Raw genomic sequence first — 25526 nt, 5'->3', positions numbered from 1 at the left:
GTATGTGTGTCTTATGGAATGAATATTTCTCTTTGTCATCACGCACCTTATTGATGATATCATTCACTTCTGTTTTTCCTATTCTCTCTCTCTTATCTTTGATATCAATACCATATTAACCATTTTTATTCTGTCCTTTCTCATCAGAGCATTTTTCTCCTTGGTAGAAAAAATAATTAATTTGGTTTCTCTCTCTTCTCTCTGTAATTTGTTGTTATTGTCCTGATTTGCTGCCTTGTCCATTCACACATCCTTTCTTCCCCAGTATATTCTTTTTTTAAAATAACCTTTTTTTATTCTCCGTGGTTTTTCTCTGCAATCTCAGCTCATTCTAAGGTCTAACATTGTGATTATAGGAACAGTGACATGCTTTCATGTCTGTCCTCTTATCACCTACCCTTTCTTCCATTGTCTGAATGCATTTCTAACATCTGTGCACCTTGGTAAATTCCCAGTGCATCTATATTGGTCTCTTCAAACAGCTCTTCTTTTCAGTGCAGTTGTTTCTTTGCTCCAGAATTCCACTCGGCAGCTTTTGCTCCCTTCTAGGCTGGCTTCCCTATGGAATTGTAGACTCTGAGATCGTAATTCATCTTCCTCTGAGCCCTCTGTTCAAAATATGTTCCAAAATATAGGGTACATGTTACATTATGCTCATCTTTCCTCCTCCTGTATCACAAATTCTAAGTTGGAATGGTATCTTTCCTCCCAAGGATCCCCCAGCAACTAATTCCTCCATTTTGGTGTCAGCCAACTCCAGTTAATCAACAAGTATTTATTAAGCACTTACCATGTGCCAGGAATTGTGCTGTGGATACAAATACAAAAATTAAACTCTCCCCATGTATAAGGAGCTTACATCCTAATAGGGAGGATGACCAATACCTATATAGATGTATATAGTCATTGTAAGGTTAGAATTAGATATCTGTACAGTGCTGTGCAAACCTGAAAGTGCTATATAAACCCAAGGATCACACAGCTAAGTGCTGTGTTCTTCTGAAGTGTCTTTTCTATGCTATGAGTAAGCTTCCTTATTGATTAAATACTGAATGATCTACAAGTGTCTCATTTCTTTCAAGTAGATGTAAACATTTCATAGTAGCTAATATTTATATAGCACTTTCAGGTTTGCAAAGCACCCGGAGACCAGCCTGGGGCAATAACCCTGGTGTCCAGCCCTGATCACAACACTAGAGAGGTAGAGTGTGGTGAAACTATCTCCTCCCCATTTTACCGCTTAGAAAACTGAGGCAAGTAAAGATTAAGTGACTTGGCCAAGGTCGAACAGCTGGTCAATGTCTGAGACTAGATTTGAACTCAGATCTTCCTGACTCCAGGTCCAGCCCTCTAGTCACAGAAGTGGTCTGGTCAGTGGGGAAGGTGACCTTGAGACAGGTACCAAGTTTGAAAAACCCTGATTTCATGAAGCTGGAATTTTTTATTCCTTTAAGTGATCAGTAAATCAAGACAACATGTTGTATGAGACCTGGGAATCCCAGAGTGGGGCTTGAACATCATTCCATGAGCTGGTCATGACAGTTTCAGTACCTTGTAAGGAAAAACTAACCAACCTGAAAGGATCAGAGCCTAAAGGAAAAACAGGCCTGGCTGGGCTGTATGGTAGAGGACTGGTAGATAATATTCTACTATCAGAATGGTTTAAAGATAGTGATAATCTGGAGAGGATCCAAAAAAGGACAGCCAGAAGAGTAAAAGGCCTTGAGTCAATGTCGTAGGAGGTTTGGTTGAAGGAACTGGGAAAATTTGGTCTAGGGTAGAGAAGACTCATGGGTGGCATGAGAGCTTTTTCCAAGTAGTTGAAGAATTGTGATGCTCTGGGCCAAAGCTATATTAGACCAGTCCAGTGATTCAGGTTTAAGGATTATTATTTAGTGAGGTACTAGTGGATCATAAAATGCAATAAAAATCACTTCACTAATTAAAGGATTAAAAGACTCAACTTTAGTATTTTTAAAGGGTATAAAATGCTACTCTCCTCTACCTTACAGTCACCAGGTCAGGAACTCTGGCAGGAAACCCAAAAGGAGGTGGAGGTCAGGTGTCACCTCTGACACAATTTCCCTCCTGGCTTGGCTTCTTATTCTTTAAGGAGCAAAAAATCAAACAGCTCCCAACTCTCTACAAGGACCTGATGCTAGACCCACACCCATCCCTGCCCCCAGGACACAGAATGCTGGGTGAGATTTTCCATAGAAAAGGTAGAAAGGCAGAAGTGTTGGGGACCTAGGGAAAGGAAGAAGACAGAGCTCCACGTCAGGGGTTTGAGTATAGCTACCCAATTGCTCCTTGTGCCTCGATGACCCCGCACTGTCCCACTCATCACCCACACCAAAACAACACAGCTCCCCAGTGTGCTACGGAAGGATTAGATATCTTCTCAGGTACAACTGATCAACATTACAAAGCTGAACTTAAGTTTGATGTCAGAAGGAACTAGCAATTAGAGCTGTCCAAAAGTCATGTGGGCTGACTGCCTCAGTTGGTGATGGGTTCCCCCTCACTGTAGGTCTTTAAGCAGAGGGTGAATGATCACTGGTCAGGTATGTTATAGTGAGAATTTCTGTTGTGTACACATTGGGCTAGATGGCCCCAGAGATCCCATCCAACTCAGAAATTGTGGGATTCTGTCTGTTTTGAGGGATCTAGATTGATTGCTTTAGAAAGGCATGAATGAAGATAGACCCTTTCTCCCAAAATAATACATGGATTACTATCTGGGGAGATTCATCCAGGATTACTATTGGCTATAGGTCCACAGGAAACAGACTGCTTGATTTACTCAAGACCTTGAGTGTTTTTCTCTTTCAGGAGTGGCTTGGTAATCCTTCCCACTGGAACCATGTCACATTGTCCCACATTAGTAAGAAAGGGCAAAGTTCAAGTTTTTTTTTTCTTCCTCATTATGACTGCCCTTTGTTGCTTCCCCAGCTCCAGGGTCATGCCCTCAATCCTTCATCTAGATAGTCTTGGCAGTCTTTCAAAAGGCTGGGGAACAGGACCTTTGCCACTCTGGAGCTGATGGGGGAGTTCCACATCCTTGGAGGTCTGTGCCAAAACACAGGTTTCAGCTTCACGCACCTAGATGTGTGAGTATAGACAATGTGTCCCAAAAGTCTTGATGCAAGTCTCACTCAGCCCTAGAAATGATGGCTGTGGAGAGACAGTAGCAAAGCCTCAGCCTGAAAGGCTGAGAGATAAGAGTCCAAGAATTAAGAACAAGAGTCCTCAGCTGGAGCTGGAGAGCAGCAGGGATGACCTCTCTCAGCCTCAGAAATTAAAGCTTATTAAACATTGAACTACCCTAAGACTTTATGATGTCTGAATCTGAGAGTGGGTGGAAGACAGGGCCCTCGGAAGGACCTGTGCGTTTTCCTTTTTATAGCCCCCGTAAGGAATAGCTTTAGCCCACAATAATTTGAGCCAGTAAAATAATCTACTGACCACTAAGGGCATAAACACTCATCCTTAGTGAATTGTGAATGTCTTCATAAGTACACAGGTCCTGTCATCAAGGCAGCCAAACCCTCCATAGGAAGAGTCAAAATACAATGGCCTCACCTGTCAGTGTGATTGTATGACCTTGATATATCCTCTTCATACTATTTAGTTTTAAAAAGGGGGAGGGGAGGAGGTTTCCCACTGGAAGGAAAATAGTAGTAAAATAAAACTTTTGAAGTTGCTAGATCTCAGGTAGAGGAGCAAGTCATAATAGTAACGTTGATGCCCAGGTACAAATCAAATTAAAATATGCCCTGATTTTTATAAGGATAAGAGAACTTATTGAACCAGACTTTGTAAAAATGGACATTTTGTAGTTTTCTTCAATTGTACGATAAACTTGGAAAGGATCCAAATTGAGGAAAGGATTCGCCCTCCCTATTTTTAATAGAAAATAAATGATTTTTGTGAAGATTTAAAGGGTATAAGCTAACTAGAGTAATTGCTCTGAATAATCTTAGTCTTGTATTCCACCAGTTTAGAATATCATAGTATCAAGAGCCGGACAAGGCTTTAGAGATAATTTCATTCAACCTCCCTCATTTTAGAAACTAAGAAACTGAGGCCCAAATAGGTTTGGTGAATTGCCCAGATTAATACATATAGAAAGTAGCAGAGTCAAGATTGAAATGTTAGGTCCTCTGATTCCAGATCTAGTATTCTTTTCATAAGACTGTGTGATGCCATTATCCTGGTACTATATATTTACGTTGAACTATTGAAGTATTTCATTCACATATATACATACATACATATATTTCTAATTTCATAGTGGCCAACTTCAGAACTTGTTACTTGCATGTTAGCGGTTCTGAGATAAATCTTTTTTTCTGTTCTACTTTGTATTTCGAAATGCCCATTTTATTTGGTGTTTGTCAAGTTCATAATGAAAAAAAACTTTTAAGAGGTTTGTGATAGCAATATAAAACAAAAGATCCACTTTTGTCTTGGTGGTTTTCTGGCATAAGGTAATTATATTTTCATTTATTCATCTTCAACCCGGAATTAGGAGGAAGAGAAGTTAGCTGCGAAGATGAGTTACATGACTCCTTTATGTACCCACACAGTCATTTGTCTCAATAAGTGGGTCAGGGTTGCTGTTATTAACACAGTCCTACAAAGATTATATGAATATGCTGAATCATCTCGTGAGGTTTCTGTATGCCATTTCAAATTATTGAGGAAAAAATTATTTAATGCAATGTTTTGTAATAAGGGATACACAATACATTTCAATTCATTGATTTGCCACTGTAAAAACCCAGGCTCAGTTTTTATGGCTCTGTATAGACCTGTCATCTATAAATGATACATATCACTTCCTGATTCATTTATATTTTTATGCTAATGAATTTCATAAGGTTACCACTCTACATTTTTTTTAAAAAAACTGTCTGCCTGTATCCCTATAGGGATAGAGCCTAGTTATATTATTTTAGCATTTACCTTGACTTAGCTGGGTATCCTACATCAGCCTTTCCTAGGCAAGGGGAAAAGAAAAGGGGAACAGTGAAAGAATATGCATAGGGAGAGCTTCTCAAAATGTATTTTGGTGATGTAAATAGGGGTTTCATGAGAAAATTCATATGCTAGTGATATTTTACCTTCTAAACTACTAAATGTGAAATTATATATATGTCCAAAATGTTTATGAATATTTTCAATGGAAATAAATATGTATTATGTAATATGTACATCTTATATATATGTATTCAAGATAAATTGGAGATAACCTCTGAGGGAAGATACTAGCATTAGAGAAACAAGGAAAGGCTTCTTATAAAAGGTAAAATTTTAGCTGAGAATTAAAGAAAACCTAGGGAGCCAGGAATTGAAAATAAGGAGAGAGAGAATTCCAAGCATGGTGGACAACCAGTAAAAATTCCCCAAGTTGGGAGATATTTTTTGTTCAAGTAATTGCAAGGAGACCAAGGTCACTGGATTGTAGGGTATGGGGAAAGAAGTGAGGTGTAAGAAAACTGCAGTGGAAGGAAAGGGCAAGGTTATTAAGGGCTTTAAAAGCCAAACGGAGGATTTTACATTTGATTCTAGAGGTAATGGGGAACCACTAGAGATGACTGAATAAAGGAGATATGGTCTGACCTGTGCTTTAGGAAGATTACTTTGGTAACTGAGAGAAGGATCAACCAAAGTGGGGAGAGACTTGATGCAAAGAGACTGGCCTGTTGCAAGTTAACATATTTCCCTGGAAACAGTGTCATTCAAAAACATTTCTGACACATATGTAATTTCATATTTTTAATATTTTAAAAGGCAAAATATCATTAGCATATGAATTTTCTCATGACATTCCTATTTTTTCCTTTTATCTTAGTGTCTACTTTATTTTTCTCTAGAAATTCCAAAATATCCTGTATTTGATTTTGAACCTTAGACTCCCATTTACAGTGCTGTTTTCAAAAGTACTCCTCGCTTTTTAAAATTTTAAGACATCCCTTTTTTACTTCTTCCAATGTTACTATTTATCTGAGAAAGTGGAAGAATGGAGGATGTGGTCAAAGATGTTTTGGCGGAAAGAAAACCACAGAATTTGCTCATCAGAATTAGTATTCCAAGAAGACAAAATTGGGAGGCAGTGCTAGTGAGGGGAATTGGTCTCTGACCATCTCTCCAGTCCAGGAAGCCCAGGCTGTAATCATAGATTAGGGACAGATAATTATAAAGATACATTTGTGCCCTGTGTCGGTTTGACACTGGAGCTTACCATACTTGAAAGACAGTTAAGGCAGGAGCCTTAAGTTGAGGAAGAGCCCAGCCACAGAGAGGAAATCACTCTTGGAGGGAAAGATGGGATTCCCTTTCCTCATTCCTCTCTGACTTCCAAATGTCATCCAGAGCACTTTGACCCAGAGCTGCTTGATTAGCAGGAGACACCAAATCCAGGAGGATACCTATAGACACAGATAGTTGTTCAAGACAGGAAATCACTTCAAGGAATGAAATCTCTGGTAACCAGGAAGAGGTTCAACCATGTACTCAAAGGAGAACTAGTCATAGAAATTGAGAGTTCAGGTGTGAAGATGCACAGATTCTAGGAGCCCAGCTGAAATATACACTCAGGGGGAATTTGCCTAAAGGGAAGCAGCAAGAGGACAACTAGGAGAGAGAAAGGACCGTGAGATCCTACAGTCCGGGAGGTATGGGTGATCTTAGCTACACATGTTGCCTATATATCTACTTCACTACCATTATACTCTTAAGTCTGTGCCCCCTCTTCCCATGGATCCTAATTATACTTGAGGAAGAATGCACGCCATCTTTATGAGGGGGAAGTTTTATCACTACCTGTTTGCTATGCCATTTTTGCGTAGAGCTAACTGTGTCTACTGACTGCCTGTTAAGAGGAAACATACCATTGAGGACTTGTGAGCTGTAGTTTTAGTAATGCATTTTCATAGGGCAACCCCTAAAATCTCACATAATCTCCCTCTAGGGATTCCACCTGCAAACCTACAGATGAAGACCTGAGAGAGTGAATAAGAACAAGTGCTACACTTTTCAGTAATCTAGCCATGTCAAAAGAAATAAAAGCAATAGACTTTAGTGGACATGACAGTTTTTAAATTTTTTTTCTTTTTTATTGTGAATGCAATAATAAACATTTCAAGAGACAAAGAATGATAGGGAAGAGAACTGTATAAGAAATTGAACTTTTATCATATGTAGTGTTTGGGATAGAAACATGTGTGTGCCTTGGAGGAATAATAAGTTCAGAAGTCAGATTGTAAGAGGTTAAAAAGAGAGTGAGATGAAAGAAAATGGAGGCATCTATTGTAGACAGCCTTTTTGAAGAATTTAGCTACAAAGGACAGGAAAAAAATAGAACCATAGTTAGCAGGGACACAAGGATCAAACAAGAGTTTTTTCAGGCTAGGGGATGGGCATGTTTGTAGGCAGTAGCAAATCAGCCGAGAGAGAGAGAGAGAGAGAGAGAGAGAGAGAGATGGAAAATAAGTGAGAAAGGGGGAACAACAGAGGGAGTAACCTGTTGGATCAGACTCAAACAAATACAGGGATTCCTTAGTAGAGGAGTAAAACCATTGTATTATGTGAGACAGGGATGAAGGAGAAGAGCATGGTAGAAGTCATCTGAGTAATAGATGAAGAAGAGGAGAGAATGGACTCAATTTTTTCTGTGAAATATGAAGCAAGGTTCTCAACTGAGAGAGTCAGGGAAGGGACAGCTATGGAATCTTTGAGGAGAGAAGAATGGCTATGTAGAGTGAGATAGTGATTGCCTAGCAGCAGTGAGGGCCCAGTTGAGATTATATAACATAAATTTGTAGTGGGCACAGTTAGAATGGTAGCAGAATTTTCTCTACCTTCATTCAGCAGCATGTGTGTAGGCTAGAAGGTGACAAATGGTAGGAGTGATCCAAGTCAGAAACTTATTTTGGCTGGGTGTAAAGACAAGAGGGCTAATATGCACTGTGTCCATTCTACACCTCCAAGAGATTTTGCGAGGACGAATTTCACAAGGAAAGAAACTCTAACTTCTGTTGGAAGAATTTTTCTTTAGTAGAAAATACTGATGCATGTTATTTCTTATTCATAGAATCCTTACTGACTTTACATAATAAGACCATAGATTAAGAGCCAAGAGGGACCTTAGCAGTCTCCATACCTCCATTCTCTCACCAATTTCACAAATGAGAAAATTTAGTAAGACTTCAAGAATATAATAACAAGGAGTTGATTTTACAAGCAGCCAAGAAAAATATCTAAATATCAAATGACATTACACAAAATTGTTCTGCAAAAGTGAGAAATGGTAGAAGCTGCTAGAATGTTATACCCCAAATTAGGAGGTAGAACATTGCCCCTAAATTAGCTTCCTCATAAAGTTAAACATTGTTTTCAAAGATAAAAGATATTGCTGGCTCCCCTATTTCTTCCTCCTGATCTATACAGTCTTCTACTAGATTATATGAGTTAATGAGTTCCCCTCCCCTTCCTCTACGACCCTTGATGATATTAGGTTTCAGAGGAGATACTTGTTTTTTCTCCATTAGAATGTTTCTGACATTTCACGTTCATGTATTCCTTTATAGATGGTCAAACATATTTGCCTTTTATGTTTTTCTTGACACCTGTGTTTACTTTTTAGCATTTTTACTTCATCTTTTCTTCAAGAATGCTTAAAAGTCCTCTATTTCATTCAGGTCCATTTTTCCTCTATTGGATTATACTTATTTTTGTTGTATAAGTTATTCTTGGTTGTAAGCTTTAATCTTTTGCCTTTTGGAATATCCAGTATCCAGACTCACTTAACATGGGTGTTTACCAAGGTTCTTTCCTGGTCCCTCTCCTCTTTTTCCTCTAGACTGTCTTGATTGGTGATCTTATCAAACCCCACCACCATCGATTCAGTTATCATCTATATGCAGCTGATCCCAGATTTTGTATATCCAACTGTCATCTCTCCTGATTTCCATTTTTATATCTGTAACTGCCTTTTAGATATCTCAAGCTGGGTATCCTATAGGTATTTCCAACTCATTGTGTCCAAAATAAAACTCATTATCTTTTCCTCAAAAAGCAACTCCTCTTCTGAACATCTCCTTCTCTGAACTTCTGTCAAGGGCACCACCACCATCCCAGTCACCCAAGCCGGAATCCAGATGTCATCTGTAACTCTTCATTTGTGTACACATATTAAGTCTGTTGTCATATCTTGTCATCTCTACCTTCATCTCTCAAAGATGCCCTCATCTTACCTCATACCTTCACTGTTGTAATATCCTGCTGATGAGTTTGCCTGTCTCTAGCCCCTCCCACTTCATCCATTCTTCACTGAGCTGCCAAAGTGATTTTCCTAAAGAGTCAATCTGATCCTCTCACCCTCTGATTCAGTAAACTTCAGTGGCTCCCTGTTACCTCCAGGATCAGATATAAAATCCTCTATTTGGCATTAGGCCACTTCCTCCTTCCATTTTCCTTAAAGGACGCTTTATTCCCCTTGACACACGCTGAAGTCTAATGACACTGACCTTGTTCCAAAGCAGCATTCCCTCCTCACCTCTGCCTCCCGGCTTCCCTGCCTTCCTTTAAGACTCAGCTCAAATGCTGCCTTCTGTAGATTTTCTCCTATGTCCACTACTGCTAGAGCTTTCCTTCTTTGATTATCTTCCATATGCACTGCATATATATTGTATGTACAGTTATCTGCATGGTGTCTCCTTCACTGAGTGCTGGTTCCCACCACTACTAGTGCTTTCATTCTATAGTTATCATTGGGAGAAACTTGCTCGCTGTAGAAAGAGCACCACTGATGGTGGAAGTCAGGAAAGGATGGAACTTTAATAGGAACTTGCAGGTTGGGTGGCCTATGGATAGCCACACCCTGTGCAGAGTTTAGCAGTCAGTTTTATACAACCATGTCCTCTCCTTATTCTCCATCTTCATTTATTATTATAATATTGTGATTTAACCGCAAGTCCAGTTTCAATCGGGCTAGTTTCTGAACAGTTTCTGCTTCATCTAATTACTTTAACTCTGACGATCTTTGTGGTTTTACAGCTCGCTCCCTGTCCTGTTCCAATAACTTTGCTGACTTACCTTTTTGTGGGAACAGGATTCTGCATGCAGTTTCTCGCGTCTTCCATAGGCACTGTATATATATTATATATACAGTTATTTGCATGTGGTGTCCTTCATTAAGTGTTAGCTCCTTGAAGGCAGAGACCATGCTTTTGTTTTTCTGTGTATCCCTAGCACTTAATACAGTACCTGACTTGTTGTGAGCACTTGATAAATGCTTATTGACTGACTGATGGGCTGGCTTATTAGGCCAGCCACTGCTTATGTCACCATTTCTCTATTATTTTTTATTTTTCCATAATATTATAAATATTAAAATTAAAATCATACTAACAACAAGCAAACTGAAGCAGTTAAACTATTTAATTTTTAAATGGGTGAGAATGTAAATTCTTCTGTTTGTACCACAAATAAAATAATGACAGTGACAAACACCTTTGACTGGCAATTGTCTCTATAAATTATGCCTCATACAAAACTAAGAAATTTCCATCTCGGAAGGCACCTCAGAGACCGTTAAATCCAAGTGATATCCAAGCAAGACTACGTTCTACAACATATGACAAATAGTCAAGTTTTTGCTTGAATATCTTCGGTGAGGGGGAGCCCACTCTCTGCTCAACTTTGGGATACTTCGAATTATTAGAAAATCATTTCCTTAAATCAAGCCTAAATTTATCCCTTTCCAGCTTCCACCCATTGCTCCAAGTTTTATCCACTGGGGTCGAGCAGAACAAGTCTAAACACTGTGTCAGATGTGATCTGATTGGGACAGAGTACAATGAACCATCAGTAACCTGTATCCTGGGTACCATGCCTGTCTTAATGCAGGCATCTTGAATGCTGTTTTTCAATATTGATTCATATTCAGTCTCATCAACTAATGTTTTTTAGACAAACTGCTGCCTAATTAACCCCATAGCCTTCATCTTGTAGGTATAAGTGATTTCTTGAACCCAAGTGTAAAGTTTTACATTCATATCCATTAAATTTCACTTTGTTAGATTTAACATGGTAATCTAGCCTATCTAGATTTTTTGAATATTTGTTGGATGCTAATTGCTATCTAGTATTAGGAATTAGACCTGCAATTTTGTTGGCCTAGGAAGTTCTCAGGTGTGGAAACCCTTTCCACCAATACAGGTGGAACCTCTCTCTCCATCTTATAATCTCAAGGAGTTATTATTTATTAATGATAATAACAGCATTCATATAGTACTTTAAGATTTTTTAAATGCATTTTAAATATTATCTAATTTTATCTTCACAGCAATCCTGGGAGGTAGGTATATGCTGTTTTATTCCCATTTTACAGATGAGGAAACTGAGGTCAAGGTTAAGTGACTTGCCCAGGGTCAAATATTAACTGTCTGAGGCTAGCTTTGAATTCAGGTTTTCTTGTCTCCAGGTCCTGCAGTCTATCCACTGTGCCACCTAGCTACCTCTTTGCTGTATTTCCCAGCTTTTGTATGATCTGCAAATTTGAAAGGCATACATACCATCTGTGTCTTTATCCAAGTCGCTGATAAAAATGTTGGCACAAGGTCAAGCATGTATCTGAGTCATTGCAGTGAGACTTCATTCCTAGATGTCATCCATTTAAATTCTAACAAACATTTTTTTGAACATCTACTGTGTTCCAGGCACTGTGCTAGGTACTGGGGCTACAGAGACGAAAATAAAAAACAGCTTTACTTGTTGAGTTGCTGTGTGTCTATATTGGTATCTAAGCAATTCATCCTTTTCCTCTTCATCTAAAATGTGTTTTTAGAATTTCATTTTTGTGATCTTCTTCCAAAGCTGACATCTCCTTATAGAATTTTAGTCCATCTATCAATCCTTTCTCTAAGCCCTTTGAAATCTTCTTTCCCCATATCTAGGGTTCGTATCTGTTGAATCATGCCCAACTTTTCTCTGTTTTGTGACAAATTCTGAGGCAGGATGGTCACTTCCTCAGGTTTCTCATCACTTCCACTCCTAAGTCCAAAGAAGTCACGTCACTGGTTCTTCTCCTTTCTGAGGGATAAAATTATCATTAAGAAGACAAGATGGACAATTGTTTAAAATTCTGAACTTTAAAGAAATTAACAAAAACTTAGCAAAAATAAGTAAATTTATCATTTCTCTTCTGGACCAGGCTAGTCCCTTGGTAATTTAGGTTTGATACTGGAGCAAAATGTGCATTCATAGATCATTTCAAGAGTTCAGAAAAGGAAATGTATTTAGCCATAGCAAGAGGAAGATATTCCACCAGGATGAGCATTGAGAACCCCTTGAGTTGATTCAGCTTAAGGAAGCATCGTTGAGAGCCCCCAGTCAAACCTCTGAGAACCCCTTCAGCTCCTCTTGCCTTCTTTTCACTCAAAGTCACTCAGGAAATGAAGTCAGCAGTTCCCCTTGGTCCCTTGAGCCAACAAAGTCTCAGAGATGGTCTCAGTACTTTTAAAAGAACAACTAGCCTAGAGAAGGGTTAGAATATTACCTCTACAGCAATTTCCCTATACATAGTAGAGCAAAAAAAAAAAAAAGGTTATATATGAAATTACAAATCTCTATAATGTACAGCTTGCCTCTCTTTTTTTAAGTATTTAATATTTTTAGCATGTAAGTTTCAAAAGTATCTTGCTTGTTTGTGGTTCCTTCTAGCCTTCCTCCTCTCTTCTGCACATTAAAAAAAATATTCCAGTGGGGATCCTTTTGGAAGGAGGGATAGGGGACAGAGGAAAGAGGCATCCCCTCACTCCTTTCTAATTCTGCCCTTCCAAAAAAATTGAAAAAATAAAAATAAAATCCTTGCCTAGGTACAATCAAGCAAAAGAAATTCTCTCATTGACCATGTCCAAAAATGTATATCTTATTCTCTATCTTGTGTCCATCTTATCTTATAGAGTTACTATTATTGAGTTTGATCACTGCATGGATTAGAGCTCTGACATCTTTCAGAGTTTTTCTTCCCAGTATTGTTGTTAATAGGTAAATTGTTTCCCTGGTTCTGCTGTCTTCTCTGTGCATTGGTCCCATTAAAGTCTTCCCAGATTCCTCCAAAACTGTTTCTTTTATCATGTCTTATAACACAGTAATATTCCCTTGTCTGAGATATATCACAAAATGATTCCTCAGTGCTTTCAAGATTGACAGTGTGTCACACCAGTAACATGAAAACATAAAAAGGTTTCCAACGTGATGAACATGAATGAGAATCACATGGGGCAGGAACACATAGATGAGTTGTAATCTGTTCCAGTGGAGGGGGAAGAACAACCTCAGCGAGTTCACTTATCCACTTAAGTTTTAAAGCTTAAGTAGGAAAATATCAGGGACAAAATTAAATCAGTACTGGTATAGAAGGATGTAACTAGAGGGTTGTAATTGCCCTAGAAATCAGAAAAGGTAGAATCAAAAATCAAGATAATGATAAAAGTATTTGAATATACATGAGACAGAATTAAAATATAAGGATCACGTTATAATTAAATTATAGTGTCATTGATCAGAAATATTGTGGTTTATTTTTCTAACAAAAGTACAAAATACAGATAAAATGAATAAGGAAAAACAGTGACTGACTCCAAATCACTTTTTATGTGAATAAATATGTTGGACTAATAACAGGAACAATTAGTACCTCTAAAGCAACATTGCATTGTCATCCTGAAAAATATGTTATAAAATTCTTGATCTTCCTATTTTCCTAATTTCCAGTTTGACAGTGCAGTAAGCTGTATAACAGCTTTTTATGATCTCACATTTTCCCATAAGAAACAAGATGGAATGCAAAACTTGTTTCACATATAATTTTCCATATAGTTATTATTATTCCTTATTGAATATATGGTAGCAGAGTTTTAAAGGAAAATACAGAAAAGCTGGCTTTTTCTCCTCAGCAATCGTGTGGAAGCATGGACAAGAGACGTTGATTTCTTGCTTCGTCAGGAGGGCAGGCCAGTGGTTAATCTTATCCCTGATAAGACCAAAGCAAGGATAATGGAAGAAGACTGGCAGAATGCAGACAAAGCAACAAGCTGGTTAAGAAAAGAGGCAATCAACTTCACTCAGCCATTTGTTCTTTATTTGGGGTTAAATTTACCACATCCTTATCCATCACCATATACAGGGGAAAATTTCGGATCCTCCACATTCCAGACATCTCCTTATTGGCTTGAAAAAGTAAGTATACCTTCAGAAACAGAAGTTAATTTACACATGTTTTATTGAGAATTCCATTCTCTTTTTCCTTGCATCCAAGGTTAGAGGAATGAAAGATGAGTATTCTAATTCAAAGGCTCATATGTAATATATATTGTATATATAACATATTATATATATTACATGTAATATGTAATAGTTAAGGAGGCAGCTTCGCGATAATAAATGTAACTCTTCTATTAAACTCAGTTGTATGGCCTTGTGTATATGTGTTCTCACAGCTAAAGCAGAGGAAGCATGATAGTTGTAGAAAGACTGTTGGTCTTGGGAGTCAGAAGACCTAAGGCAGGGGTGGGCAACCTGTGGCCTCAAGGCCACCTGTGGCCTGGACCTTGAGGCTGTAGGTTCCCTTACCCTGCTTTCAAGACCCAGTTCTCTGTGTGACCTTGGGTACATAACTGTCCTAGAGCAAACTTCTTCATCTATGAAATAGGGATCATAATATTTGCACAATATAACTCACAGGGTTATTAGAAGGCAAACATTTTGTAAAGCTTAAACAAATTAATGTGAGCCATTGTAAAGCATTACCATAAGATCATTTTATCTGTAGGAATATAGATTGTGCCTGTTATTTCATTGTTTTAGGAAATTTCAGAAAAGGAAACCCCCTATACCGTGCAGGACAGCCCCTTCTCTGAAACTTCTAGTCTTAGATGCTAGCTTAGACTCACAATGCTTCTTAAACTATGGGTCTTGATCCTTTGGCAACAGTAGAAGGTTTCTGAATGTGCAGCAACCAAAAATTAATTAAAAATCAAACTCATAATGAATCCTAGGTGTTTCTGTCAGCACTTGCCCACATTGTTTCCTACAGTTTCACTGCAGCCTTGGTTCTGAACACAAAGCATGCGCACTTTACACAGCACATGCCCTCAGGCCAGGCAATGCGAACAAACAGTTGCTGAAACATGAAAAGGGGTCAGGAATGGAAGAAGCTTAAGAAGCCCTGCCAGTGCCTAAAAGTACAGGGAGGTCAGGGCACTTGCCCAGGGTCCTATGATAGCACCAGGATCGAAGTAGGGTTTCCTGCCTCTGAGACCAACTTTTTCTCTACCATACTATGCTGCCTTATCTGTGAGGAAAACAATAGGGCCTTCATGCAAAAAGTGAAAGTTATCTGATGAAAGGAGTTAAGTAAATATAAGAAATCAGTAAGCATATCTCCAGACTTCTTCACAAGTCACTTTTCAATATATTTCGATAAGAATAAGTTTACACTTATATGGTGCTTCATAGTTACAAAGTGCTATCCTAGAGATCATTTCATACAATCTTCACAGTTAAAGGTATTTTACTGTGATTAAATGTCTGCTAAACCTGGAAGCATAAAAATAAAAAGCTATTTGTTTATAAGCAACATAGTGGGTTGGAAAAGAGTGCTGGACTTAAAGTCAAGAGACCTGATGGCAGTTGGATAACCATGAGCAAGTCAGTTAACATGCCTCAGAGCCTCAGTTTCCGTATATGTGAAGTAGAACAATAATACCCGCGCCCTACCTCACAAAACCATTGCAAGGAAAATGTTTTGCAAACTTTACTTAAAGCCCTGTAGAAATGTGAACCATGACTGTTATTTAAATAAATATTTAGATAGCTCCCTGAACTATGTGAATTTCTGCCATTGAGCTTTCAGGAAGAGAAAGGAGAAGAGCTGAGATAAAATTATTTCCTTCCTCGTGCTGATATCTCCGACTTACACCAGCGTTGATTTTTAAGTCTTACCACCATACTGAACTGTTGGTTTTCTTTTTTTGTACCACTTAGAGTTTCTCTGTTAGCATGTAATTATGAGAATTTCAATTGGGTTATACAGCTTTTAAAGTAATTTTTCAGAAATGTCTCATTCTACATGTACAAATGTACAGTAACTTAAATGTCAGATAAATCAATTGGTACATAATTTCCATATTTAATTGGTTAAATATTTGTTTTAAGTCCTTTGTGGCAAATCTTTGCTCACCATCCTTAATTAGAAACTGTAGGTTGGCATTTATAATATGTAAAAACATATAACTCTTACCTTTATATAACTGAATTTTCTCTCTATTTTTTAGGTTTTTTATAAAGCTATCAAAATTCCAAAATGGTCTTCTCTGTCAGAAATGCACCCTGTAGATTATTATTCTTCCTACACTAAAAACTGTACTGGGCAGTTCACAAAGAAAGAAATTAGAGACATTAGAGCATTTTATTATGCTATGTGTGCTGAGACAGATGCCATGCTTGGTAGGTGGTATAATTAATAAGCAATTACATAGAAAAGAAGAATAATGTTGTTTTTCTAACTGGCTGTGATTCAGGCTGGCTTTAGTGACTTGTAGAAAATTACTCAAGGATGTTCATACAGCAGTTGCTTAGAGACAGCATACTTGATGCGCAGAAAGATTGGAAGACATATGATTAGTTGTGGAATAAACCTTTGCATATCTCAATTATCAGTTGATAAAATAACTTGGAAGATAATTCAGTTTATTCAAACATTAAGGAGAGATCAAAGAAGGCTACCATCTGCTTAAGACAAATTTTTTGGATGAGAAGGCCGACTTTTGGGCATGAGCCAAACGTGGGTAGGCAAATGACAGGGCATTTCAAAGACAGCCTCAGTTCTAAGATATAGAATCAGTCCTAAAAGCCTAGGTCCGCCTTTTGTCAAATTCTTAATATCCAGGTGGCTCCAGAACTGTTCCATTTACCTAGTATTCTAGCAACCAAGACTAATCTATAGCTGGAACAGATTTTTTACATTCATCTTGGTTCAAGGCCAGCTCAAAAATAAAGTAATCTTCAATTGGTAACATATCAGGAAAGTATTTGCTTTGCAGTTTGGAATTAATCTGTCTGTGGTTATCACATTCTCAGGCTACGAAGACTGAACTCTAATCCTTTTTAAGGAGGTAACAGGAAGGGGCAGGAAGTTTTTGCCAGTAGTAGAATATTAATAAAATCTAGGAGCTTGGAATTTAATGGTTAAACTAGCATTTTACAATGAGAATTATTTTGAGGGCAATATGTTAATAAAATTAAGATAGCACAGTAAGGACATGTGATTTCATTGCTTTGGAAAATCCTTCTTCCGATAGAGCTCTAAACCATCTCTCAGACGAAGAGAAATGACTGGCCAAAGGTCACACACCAGTTAGGCATCTTAGACGGAAAGTAAAGTCAGGTCTTCTTGACTACAAGTCCAGAATTCTCTTTATTATGCTTTGGATTATTTCAGTAAGATCTTTATAATGGCAAAATAGAGTAGCCTTCCTTCAACACAGCACTCAGCTGTGACAAAGCAGTCGTCTCCTTTTTTTTTAATGCAGCCTGTGTTACCATATGCAGTTTTAGCATTGGCAGTGGTAAACATGACTGGTATCTCTCAGCTGTGGCGCTGCTGTCAATTATGTATAGGCATATTCTACCTGACACCCTTTATCATTTTGGGCAAAACATTATTATATCATTTATTTTACAGGAATAATGTTATAAGTATGTGCTAGGTGATATTACAGTAAGCTCTCACAGCTTTATAGTGGTTGGCTGTAACATAAATCAATATATTCACTACTTCTCCACAAATCTATACAAGGCAAGAATAGAGAAAATAATATTTGCCCATAGGATTCTTAGTACTTAGATCTGTAACCACTCAAAAAAGTTTGATCTGATCATCCACATAAGAAAGACTAAGTAATGAAGAAAGTTCCATGAGGGCAACAACTGTCTTGCACTTCCACATTTGCATCTTCAGCACTTAATACAGTACATACGATGGATGTGAGCAGGCTATGACATATAACCAGTGAGGTTTAGTAAACTCTGAAGTAGAACTGAAGAAAAAGATACCATCAAAGAATTATGTTATAGGAAGAAAAAATGAGGTAGTGACATGTTAAAGGTAAAAGAGGATGGGTAGACATAGAGAAAAAGCAAGAAATGTCTCCAGCACATTGGGTGAACCCCTTATGATGAACTTCTGGTTGGATAGAAGCAAGGGGTGCACAGGATTGTCAGGCATGGAGGGGTTGCTGTCTGTATCATTCAGCAAAAGGTCCAAAGTGAAAGAGGTAAAAAATTCATTTGAATATGTGTGTGTATACGTTTCATATATGTATGTATGTATGTATGTATACATATGTGTGTGTATATATACACACACATATATACACATATACATGCATATGTAGTCACCCTTTTTTTGGTTATAATAGCTTGTTCCTTTTCCAATAGGTGAAATTATTTTGACTCTTCACCAGTTAAATCTTCTTCAAAAGACTACTGTTATATTCACCTCTGACCATGGTGAGCTGGCCATGGACCATCGCCAGTTCTATAAAATGAGTATGTATGAAGCAAGTTCCCACATTCCTCTTCTGATGATGGGGCCTGGTATCAAAGCAAACCTCCACGTCCCAGATGTGGTCTCTCTTGTAGATATTCACCCCACTCTCCTAGGTAAGTTGTGTGATTCTGTCTGAAGTATGAACTTTTATCACTGTTGTGTGGCTTAGGAAGATGATGGGACAAGAATGTGTGCCACAGCAGCTCTTGCTGGCTTGTCAGTAACTTTGATTGAATGTTTATGACTCAACTTTATGAAAAATAAAATGAATCCTTCTGCTCTTCACTCCTTAAAATTAATTCCTTTTCCTTCAAAATATTCCATGAGTCATAGAACCATCAGATGGTCAGTAAGCATTTATTAGTAACCTCCTGTGTGCCCCTAGGTTCTGGGTATACAAAGATAAAATGCAAGTCTCTGCCTTCAAGGAGCTCATGTTCCACTGGGGCAATCAATACATACCCATAGAAGTAGATGTTACCTAAATACCAAGTAAAACAAGGTGATACCGGGGGTGCAGGAGAGTAACTGCTGAAAGGATTCAGCAAAGACTTTATATAAGAGGTGGCACTTGGAAAAAGCGAGGAATTTATTAGAAGAGGTAAGAAGAGAGTACATTCCAAGCCTGAGAGATAACCTGTATGTAGGCATGGAGATGGCATACAGATTCTTGTGTGTGAGGACTAACAGGAAATCCAGTTTGGTCTGGAATAATGCATGAAGGGGAGCACTGTATAATAAACCTGGAAAGTAGGCTAGTGCTAGATTTTGAAGTGGGGAGGAGTATTCCCTTGCATTTTAACCAAATCATACAAAGTCACATTATTTTTTAAATGTGAAGCATCTACTTGGAAAGAGATTCTTACCAGCAGAGTTCTTCATGCTAAAAAGAAAAGAGTTCCCTGCTCTCCCTGTCAAAACACACACACACACACACACACACACACACACACACACATACATACACACACACACACACACACTTTCTAATTCACATTTTATAGTAATTGTGGAAAAGATGGAATCGTATGGCAATAGCAAAACATTCATTTAAGAGTTTTTAGAATTACTAAATATTAGTGTGGAGGTCAGCACATAACCATGGAAAAGATTTCCAGAAACTAACTATTCCCTCTAAAGACTGCTTCCTTCAGTCTGGTCACTGGTAGACAGAAAGGATACCTCTTTTCCTTAGATCAATAAGAAAAATTGTTACTCTTAGTCCATCTACCATTAACCCTGTTTGATGATCTACATGAAGATATGCCTTTTTTAGAGAATTATATCTACTCTCTATTTTGATTCTGTGTTCCATTCAACAGAGACTGATCAGGTGTTCATTCAAAGAAGACCAAGGACATCAGAACAGAACACTGTTAAAATATTAATTCTTACATTATATAACATATTCTAATTCTTATTATTTTATAAGGCCTCAGTTCTATAGGCTTCCATAAGGGCATCAAGAAGGAGCCGCTCGAGATTCGAGATTCTTGATTAGGGTAGTGACATGGTCAGCCCTGTGCTTGGTGATATCACTGGCAGCTGTGTGGAAAATGGATTGGAGAGGAGAGGTGTAAGGCAGGGAGACCAAGAGGTGATCAGGAGATGATTACAATGGTCTGAGAGAGAGGATTATAAAATTATAAAATGTAAAGTAATTTCTAGAGCCCACAAATGTCACCGTGCCCTCCTCTGTAATCATCTTTCCGAACTGCTTCACCTTCTCTCTCATTGCACTTTCATGTCATACTGCTTTTTAGTTGTCTTTTTTTCCTGTCATGAGTCTAATGATAACAATTAGTTTTATTAAGCAGCTGCTATGTGTCATACACAATGCTAGGCACTAGAGGTGCAAATACAAAAGCAAAACAGTCTCTGCACTTCAGGAGATTACATTCTACTGAGGGAGACTGTCATCTTTAAGAATTCTTGATCTAGAGTCCATGAACTTGCTTTTTTAATATTTTGAGAACTAGATTTCAGTTTAATTGCTTTTCCTTTAAATCCAATATACTTTATGTATTTAAGAAATTATTCTGAAGTGTGCCTAGATGTCAGCAAACTGTCAGAGAGGTTCATAACACAAAAAAAGTTAAGAATCTTTGCTTTAGATGCTTCTGCATAATTTGCTACAGCATTGGCTTCCTACCCTTGCAATATATTCCTGAATCTAGACTAGCAACATTCCAAAATGAGCATTTGCTCATTTGGAGGTAAGAATAATAAAATGTATACATACATCATCCTTGAATGTAAAGGATATTAATTAGGAATTTAAGGATAGGTGTGGTACCTTTTTTTCCATTGGCATACAGAACTCCCAGATGAGGAAATTCCTTCTACTATCTTCTCTGCAATTTATAGTCTCAGAGAATTCCCCAGAGCTTTGAAAAGTTAAGTGACTTACTAGAGTTGAGCTGAGATCTTCTTGGCTAGCTCTCTATCCACTACACCAGAGGTTTCCAAACTTATTTGGCCTACTGCCCACTTTTCAAAAAAAAAAATTTCTCAGCATCCCCCTGGAAAACACTTTCTTTAACTGTTTAACAGGTTTTTTTTTAAATTTGCATCCTTTCAAAAAAATATTTTTAAATGATGCACCTTAAATTTAATAATTTATTGCAAATTTATGGGTTTTTTTCTGCATTGAAATTTTGACACACTATTGTATCAGGTAACTATGTAGTATGGTATTGTAAATGTCATTACATGCACATATTCCTGCTGATGCATGCTGGACTTCCCGACAAGGCACCACACACTCACCTGCCAACACTTACTTGTTAAGACCATCAGCAGACTTGACTACTGAATGGTTATAATTTGCATTTTGTATGTTTATTTGGAAAATAATGTAATCATTACAGCTTTAACTCTGTTACACAACAGATGAAACATGTAGGAACAGTTTTTCAAAATTCTCTTCTTTCCTTATGCTTCCACTGCCCCCTTCTTTTTACTCAATGCCCACCCCCCCAATTGCATCCAAGAATACTACAGTCCTCCCTGAATCGTTTCAGAGCCCCTCAGAGGGTAGTATCACCTACTTTGGGAACATATGCACATCATGCTGTCTTTCAAAATTCTCTCTCATTTCTGAAGATGATATTTCCAGACTTACTGTTAATATAACATAATCCCTGATTCATAGTAAACAATGAATACTTGATGATTTTTTAAAAAAATTTAAATACATCTTTTGCCTTCTGAATTAGGTTCTCAAGTAATATAGAATCCATTGTAAAACTTCTGAATTTTCTGGTGGTTTTTAGTCTTTTTAAAATGTTTTAATCCTTACCCTTTATTTTGTCCTGCTTTCAAATCATGTTTTGGGTATTTTATTCTTTTTACGTATGTCCTTCCTTTTGTTTTTTTAAATTTTTTTATTTTAGACAAATACTAAAACTTAAATACATAATAAGGAAAGAAAAAGAAACAATATGAACTTAAATATAAAACAAGAAAAGGAAAAATATCATGTGCACAGCAGAACATGGAGGATTTAGAATACGTAACAATAACTTATCATTTCCAGAAATCCTATATATTAAATCCTATGTGTTCAGTGGAAAGCGGACCATCTTTTCTTTACTTCGTTGTAGGCTTTCTTTTGTTCTCTGCTGTACATTTTTTTACTTTGTCCTTTTTTCCCCTTTCCTCCCCCTACCTTCCACCCCAAGGCCACAATTGAGCATGGATATATTTATATGTAGGTATCAATATATAACACATATACATACATATATACATATATAAACATATGCTTTTCCTGAGAGATTCTGTTCCTAACCTTATTTTTTTGTTTGTACACATCTCCTTTTTTCCTGTCTTTCTAACTACTCTACTTTACTTCTACCTGCTACCTTGCCCTCCTATTACTTAACGTACCCCCGCGCCAGCAATCTCTCCCTTTATCCTCCCATTCCCTTAAATCTAAACACCCTTCTATACTTCCCTTTTAACCTGTTCCCTCACCTTCACATCTAAAGATCCTTCCTTTATCCTCTCCCTGCTCCCTGTCCCCTTAGAGTTTCATTTCTTTTTTAAATTTAGAAGACTTTTATACTCTTCTAAATGTATATGTATTTTCCCCTCTTAAACCCATTCCCGATGAAAGAAAGTAGGTTTCCAGAACTAACAGCCCTCCTCCCCTGTATAATTACTCTGTGTGGTTTCTTCCTCTTGCCCCTCATTTGTATAAGATAATTGCTCTTTTAGCTGCTCTTGAGTGGCTGTACTTTTTAAAGTCCTGTCATGCTCAATTTTTCTTATAAGCTACCTAATTACTAGTAGAATCTTAGACATAGGTTTGACATTTTCCATACAACATTCTATCCTTATTAAGTCTCTTGTCATTGGTCATTGGTATGTACCTTATATTTCTCTTGACTCTTGTATGTCAAATCTTCTATTGAGTTCAGGATTATTTTAAAAAGAGTCCCAAAAGTCTGAGAATTGATCAACTGTCCATCTTTTCCATTCAGAATTATGCTTAGTTTTGCTGGGTATGATGTTTTCAGCTGGAGGCCCAGTGCTTTTGCTCCTCGATATATGGTGTTCCAAGACTTGCTGTCTTTTAGAGTGACCAGTGCTCTTTTATTGGTAAAACCTATTTATTTTTAAAACTTTTCTTTATTTTAAAACCCTTCCTAGTCATTTTCTGCTGATATCTCTAAGCAACTTTTCAATCAAATATGCTTTTATCTTTATCCTTGGGAAGTTTATGTGATCAGTTTTTAAATTTATTTTTTACTGAGTTCTTTTTTTAAATGAGAAGATTCTCATGTATATACCTTCCTTTCCTAATACCATTAGACACCGTTAACAAGAGTATGTATTATATAAACTATTCTCACCAAAAAATATGGAAATAATAAGATAAACTTTGGCCACCTATGATGATATGTCGGTTTCCTTTACAAAGATTTCAGAGGACTATATAAATCATTTTGCGATTTCACTGTAGTCTTCAGTCCCTCCATTGACATCTATCGCAGCTACTCCACAATTTCTTATCCTGTGAGAATCATAGAATCTCATATTTGGAACAGAAATGACGAGTTAATACAACCAGTGCAGAGTACCACTGTGTCTCAAACATACTCGTTCCACTTTTGGACAGTTCCAAATGACTTTTTCTTTGACCACAAGATTCAAGTGTTAGGGAACAAAGAGAGGGAGTTGGGTAAAAAGGAAGAAAGACTTTCCATTGTAGCTAGCTGTAAAAATCCTAAGGAAATCTCCAGATATCTGTGGGCTTCCTTTAAAGTACAGAATAGAAGGAGAGAACGATACTACATTCTGTTGCAGTGACATGAGTAATGTGTACATCTATCTGTACCTCCTTAAATGAAACAGTAGACATAGAAACCTGCAGTGCAAGTCTCACTGTAGTTATGGATGTTGAAGAAAATAATTTTCTAAATGTCTGGATTAAAGTCACTGATCGACTCTCTGAAAGGCCACCTGTAATCTTTTGATTACTTGAATCCAGTTCCCTCTTCTCTGTTCTCATCCTTAACCTCTCCGCAGCAGTTGGCACTGTTGAGCAAGTCCTTAACCTAGAAACTTGATTCACTTCATGGGTCCTTCATAGGAAATCCAACTGATTTTGCATTATGGAAGTATGATTCTACAATGACAATGCAATTAGTCATAAAAATGTGCTCAGTTACAAGTAATATGCATTTTTAAATTCTCTTTGTCTAATGTCTGTGGCCTTGACTAGTGTTAGATGCCATATCCTAAATTTTATGGAGTCCAAACTAATGATCTAAAGTAGAACTACTAAGGTGAATAAGAAGGTAGTCAAAATTACCTATCGTCTTTCATGCATACAATTTTTAAAAATTTGGGGCCATGAGTTCATCAGTATGGGAAAATCCTGGTATCAAAGTTCCCTCCACTCAATCATCAACTTATCTGTAATTTATACAGAAATTAGAAAATAGCCTGGAAACACTGAGAGGTTAAGTAACTTTCTAAAGGGCACACAGTTGTGATGTACAAGAGAGAGGACTTGAATCCAAATCTCTAATTTCCAGGCTGGTCCTTATACCATGTTGCCTCTTTCCCTGATGCATAAAAGTTATAGATGCTCTTTAGGAAACATGTAAAATGAATTTACGGCCACAACCAGGAAGTCCTTTACCTATATTATTTTACCTAGGTCAAGAAGCTATATTTCCTGTTTTTAAAATAACATCATTACGTTTCTGTTGTCATAATTTTAAACTTTTCCCACTATTTTAAACTAGATATTGTTAACAGTTATGCAGTTATCTTCCTACTACTAAGGTAAATGCTTTCTCCTTGGTAATAGCAAAATATGGAATGGAGTACAATAGCAAAATTACTAGAAAAATTGAATATAAAAACTAATTTTCATAAAAACAAAGCACTTAAAAGTACAGTATAATGCTAAAGAGGTAACCTTTAATGCTGTAGAAATATGTAGATTGTTTGCATGTTGTTGCCCCCTTTAGATTGTAAGTTCCTTGGGAGTGGGAAGTTTTTGATCTCCAGCTCTTAGCACCGTGCCTGGCACATAGTCGGTACTTAATAAATATTTATCTACTGGCTGCATGTACCCCTGCCCTAGAGCTGGATCCCCCCCACAACCTTAACTCGTTCTGTCAGGTCTAAGGTGTTTTCCCTGATGGGGGTGGGGGGAGGTCATTGGCCATGAACATGTGGCCACAAAGCGAATGTGCTCTCTGGGTCCTGGGGGTAATACCAGCGTTGGAGGGTTGCATTTCTGCTCCTTACTACTTAGAGCTCCCGAGTTCATTCTTCTGACAAGTCAAAAATAATCAGAGCATTTCCTCTGTAGAAAGTGAAAGCAGGAGTAATCCACTCATAACCATGGGTCGCACTCTCCCACTAATGGACATAATGTCAT

At 37.5% G+C, this 25526-nt stretch overlaps 1 protein-coding gene across 2 annotated transcripts in view; it reads left to right on the top strand.

The window, feature by feature from the left end:
* ARSK (arylsulfatase family member K) overlaps positions 1-25526 on the top strand; it is a 56817-nt gene that overhangs the window by 19142 nt on the left and 12149 nt on the right. For both annotated transcript variants that reach the window (XM_072606099.1, XM_072606100.1), the window contains 3 exons: positions 13968-14250; positions 16347-16518; positions 18511-18735. In XM_072606099.1, coding sequence (XP_072462200.1) covers positions 13968-14250; positions 16347-16518; positions 18511-18735 — 680 coding nt within the window. The remainder of the gene's footprint in view (positions 1-13967; positions 14251-16346; positions 16519-18510; positions 18736-25526) is intronic.

The sequence above is a fragment of the Notamacropus eugenii genome, chromosome 4, assembly GCF_028372415.1.
Source record: "Notamacropus eugenii isolate mMacEug1 chromosome 4, mMacEug1.pri_v2, whole genome shotgun sequence".
NCBI lineage: Eukaryota > Metazoa > Chordata > Mammalia > Diprotodontia > Macropodidae > Notamacropus > Notamacropus eugenii.
Note: the sequence above shows the minus strand (reverse complement) of the source record. Positions and strands in the feature narration are given on the sequence as shown.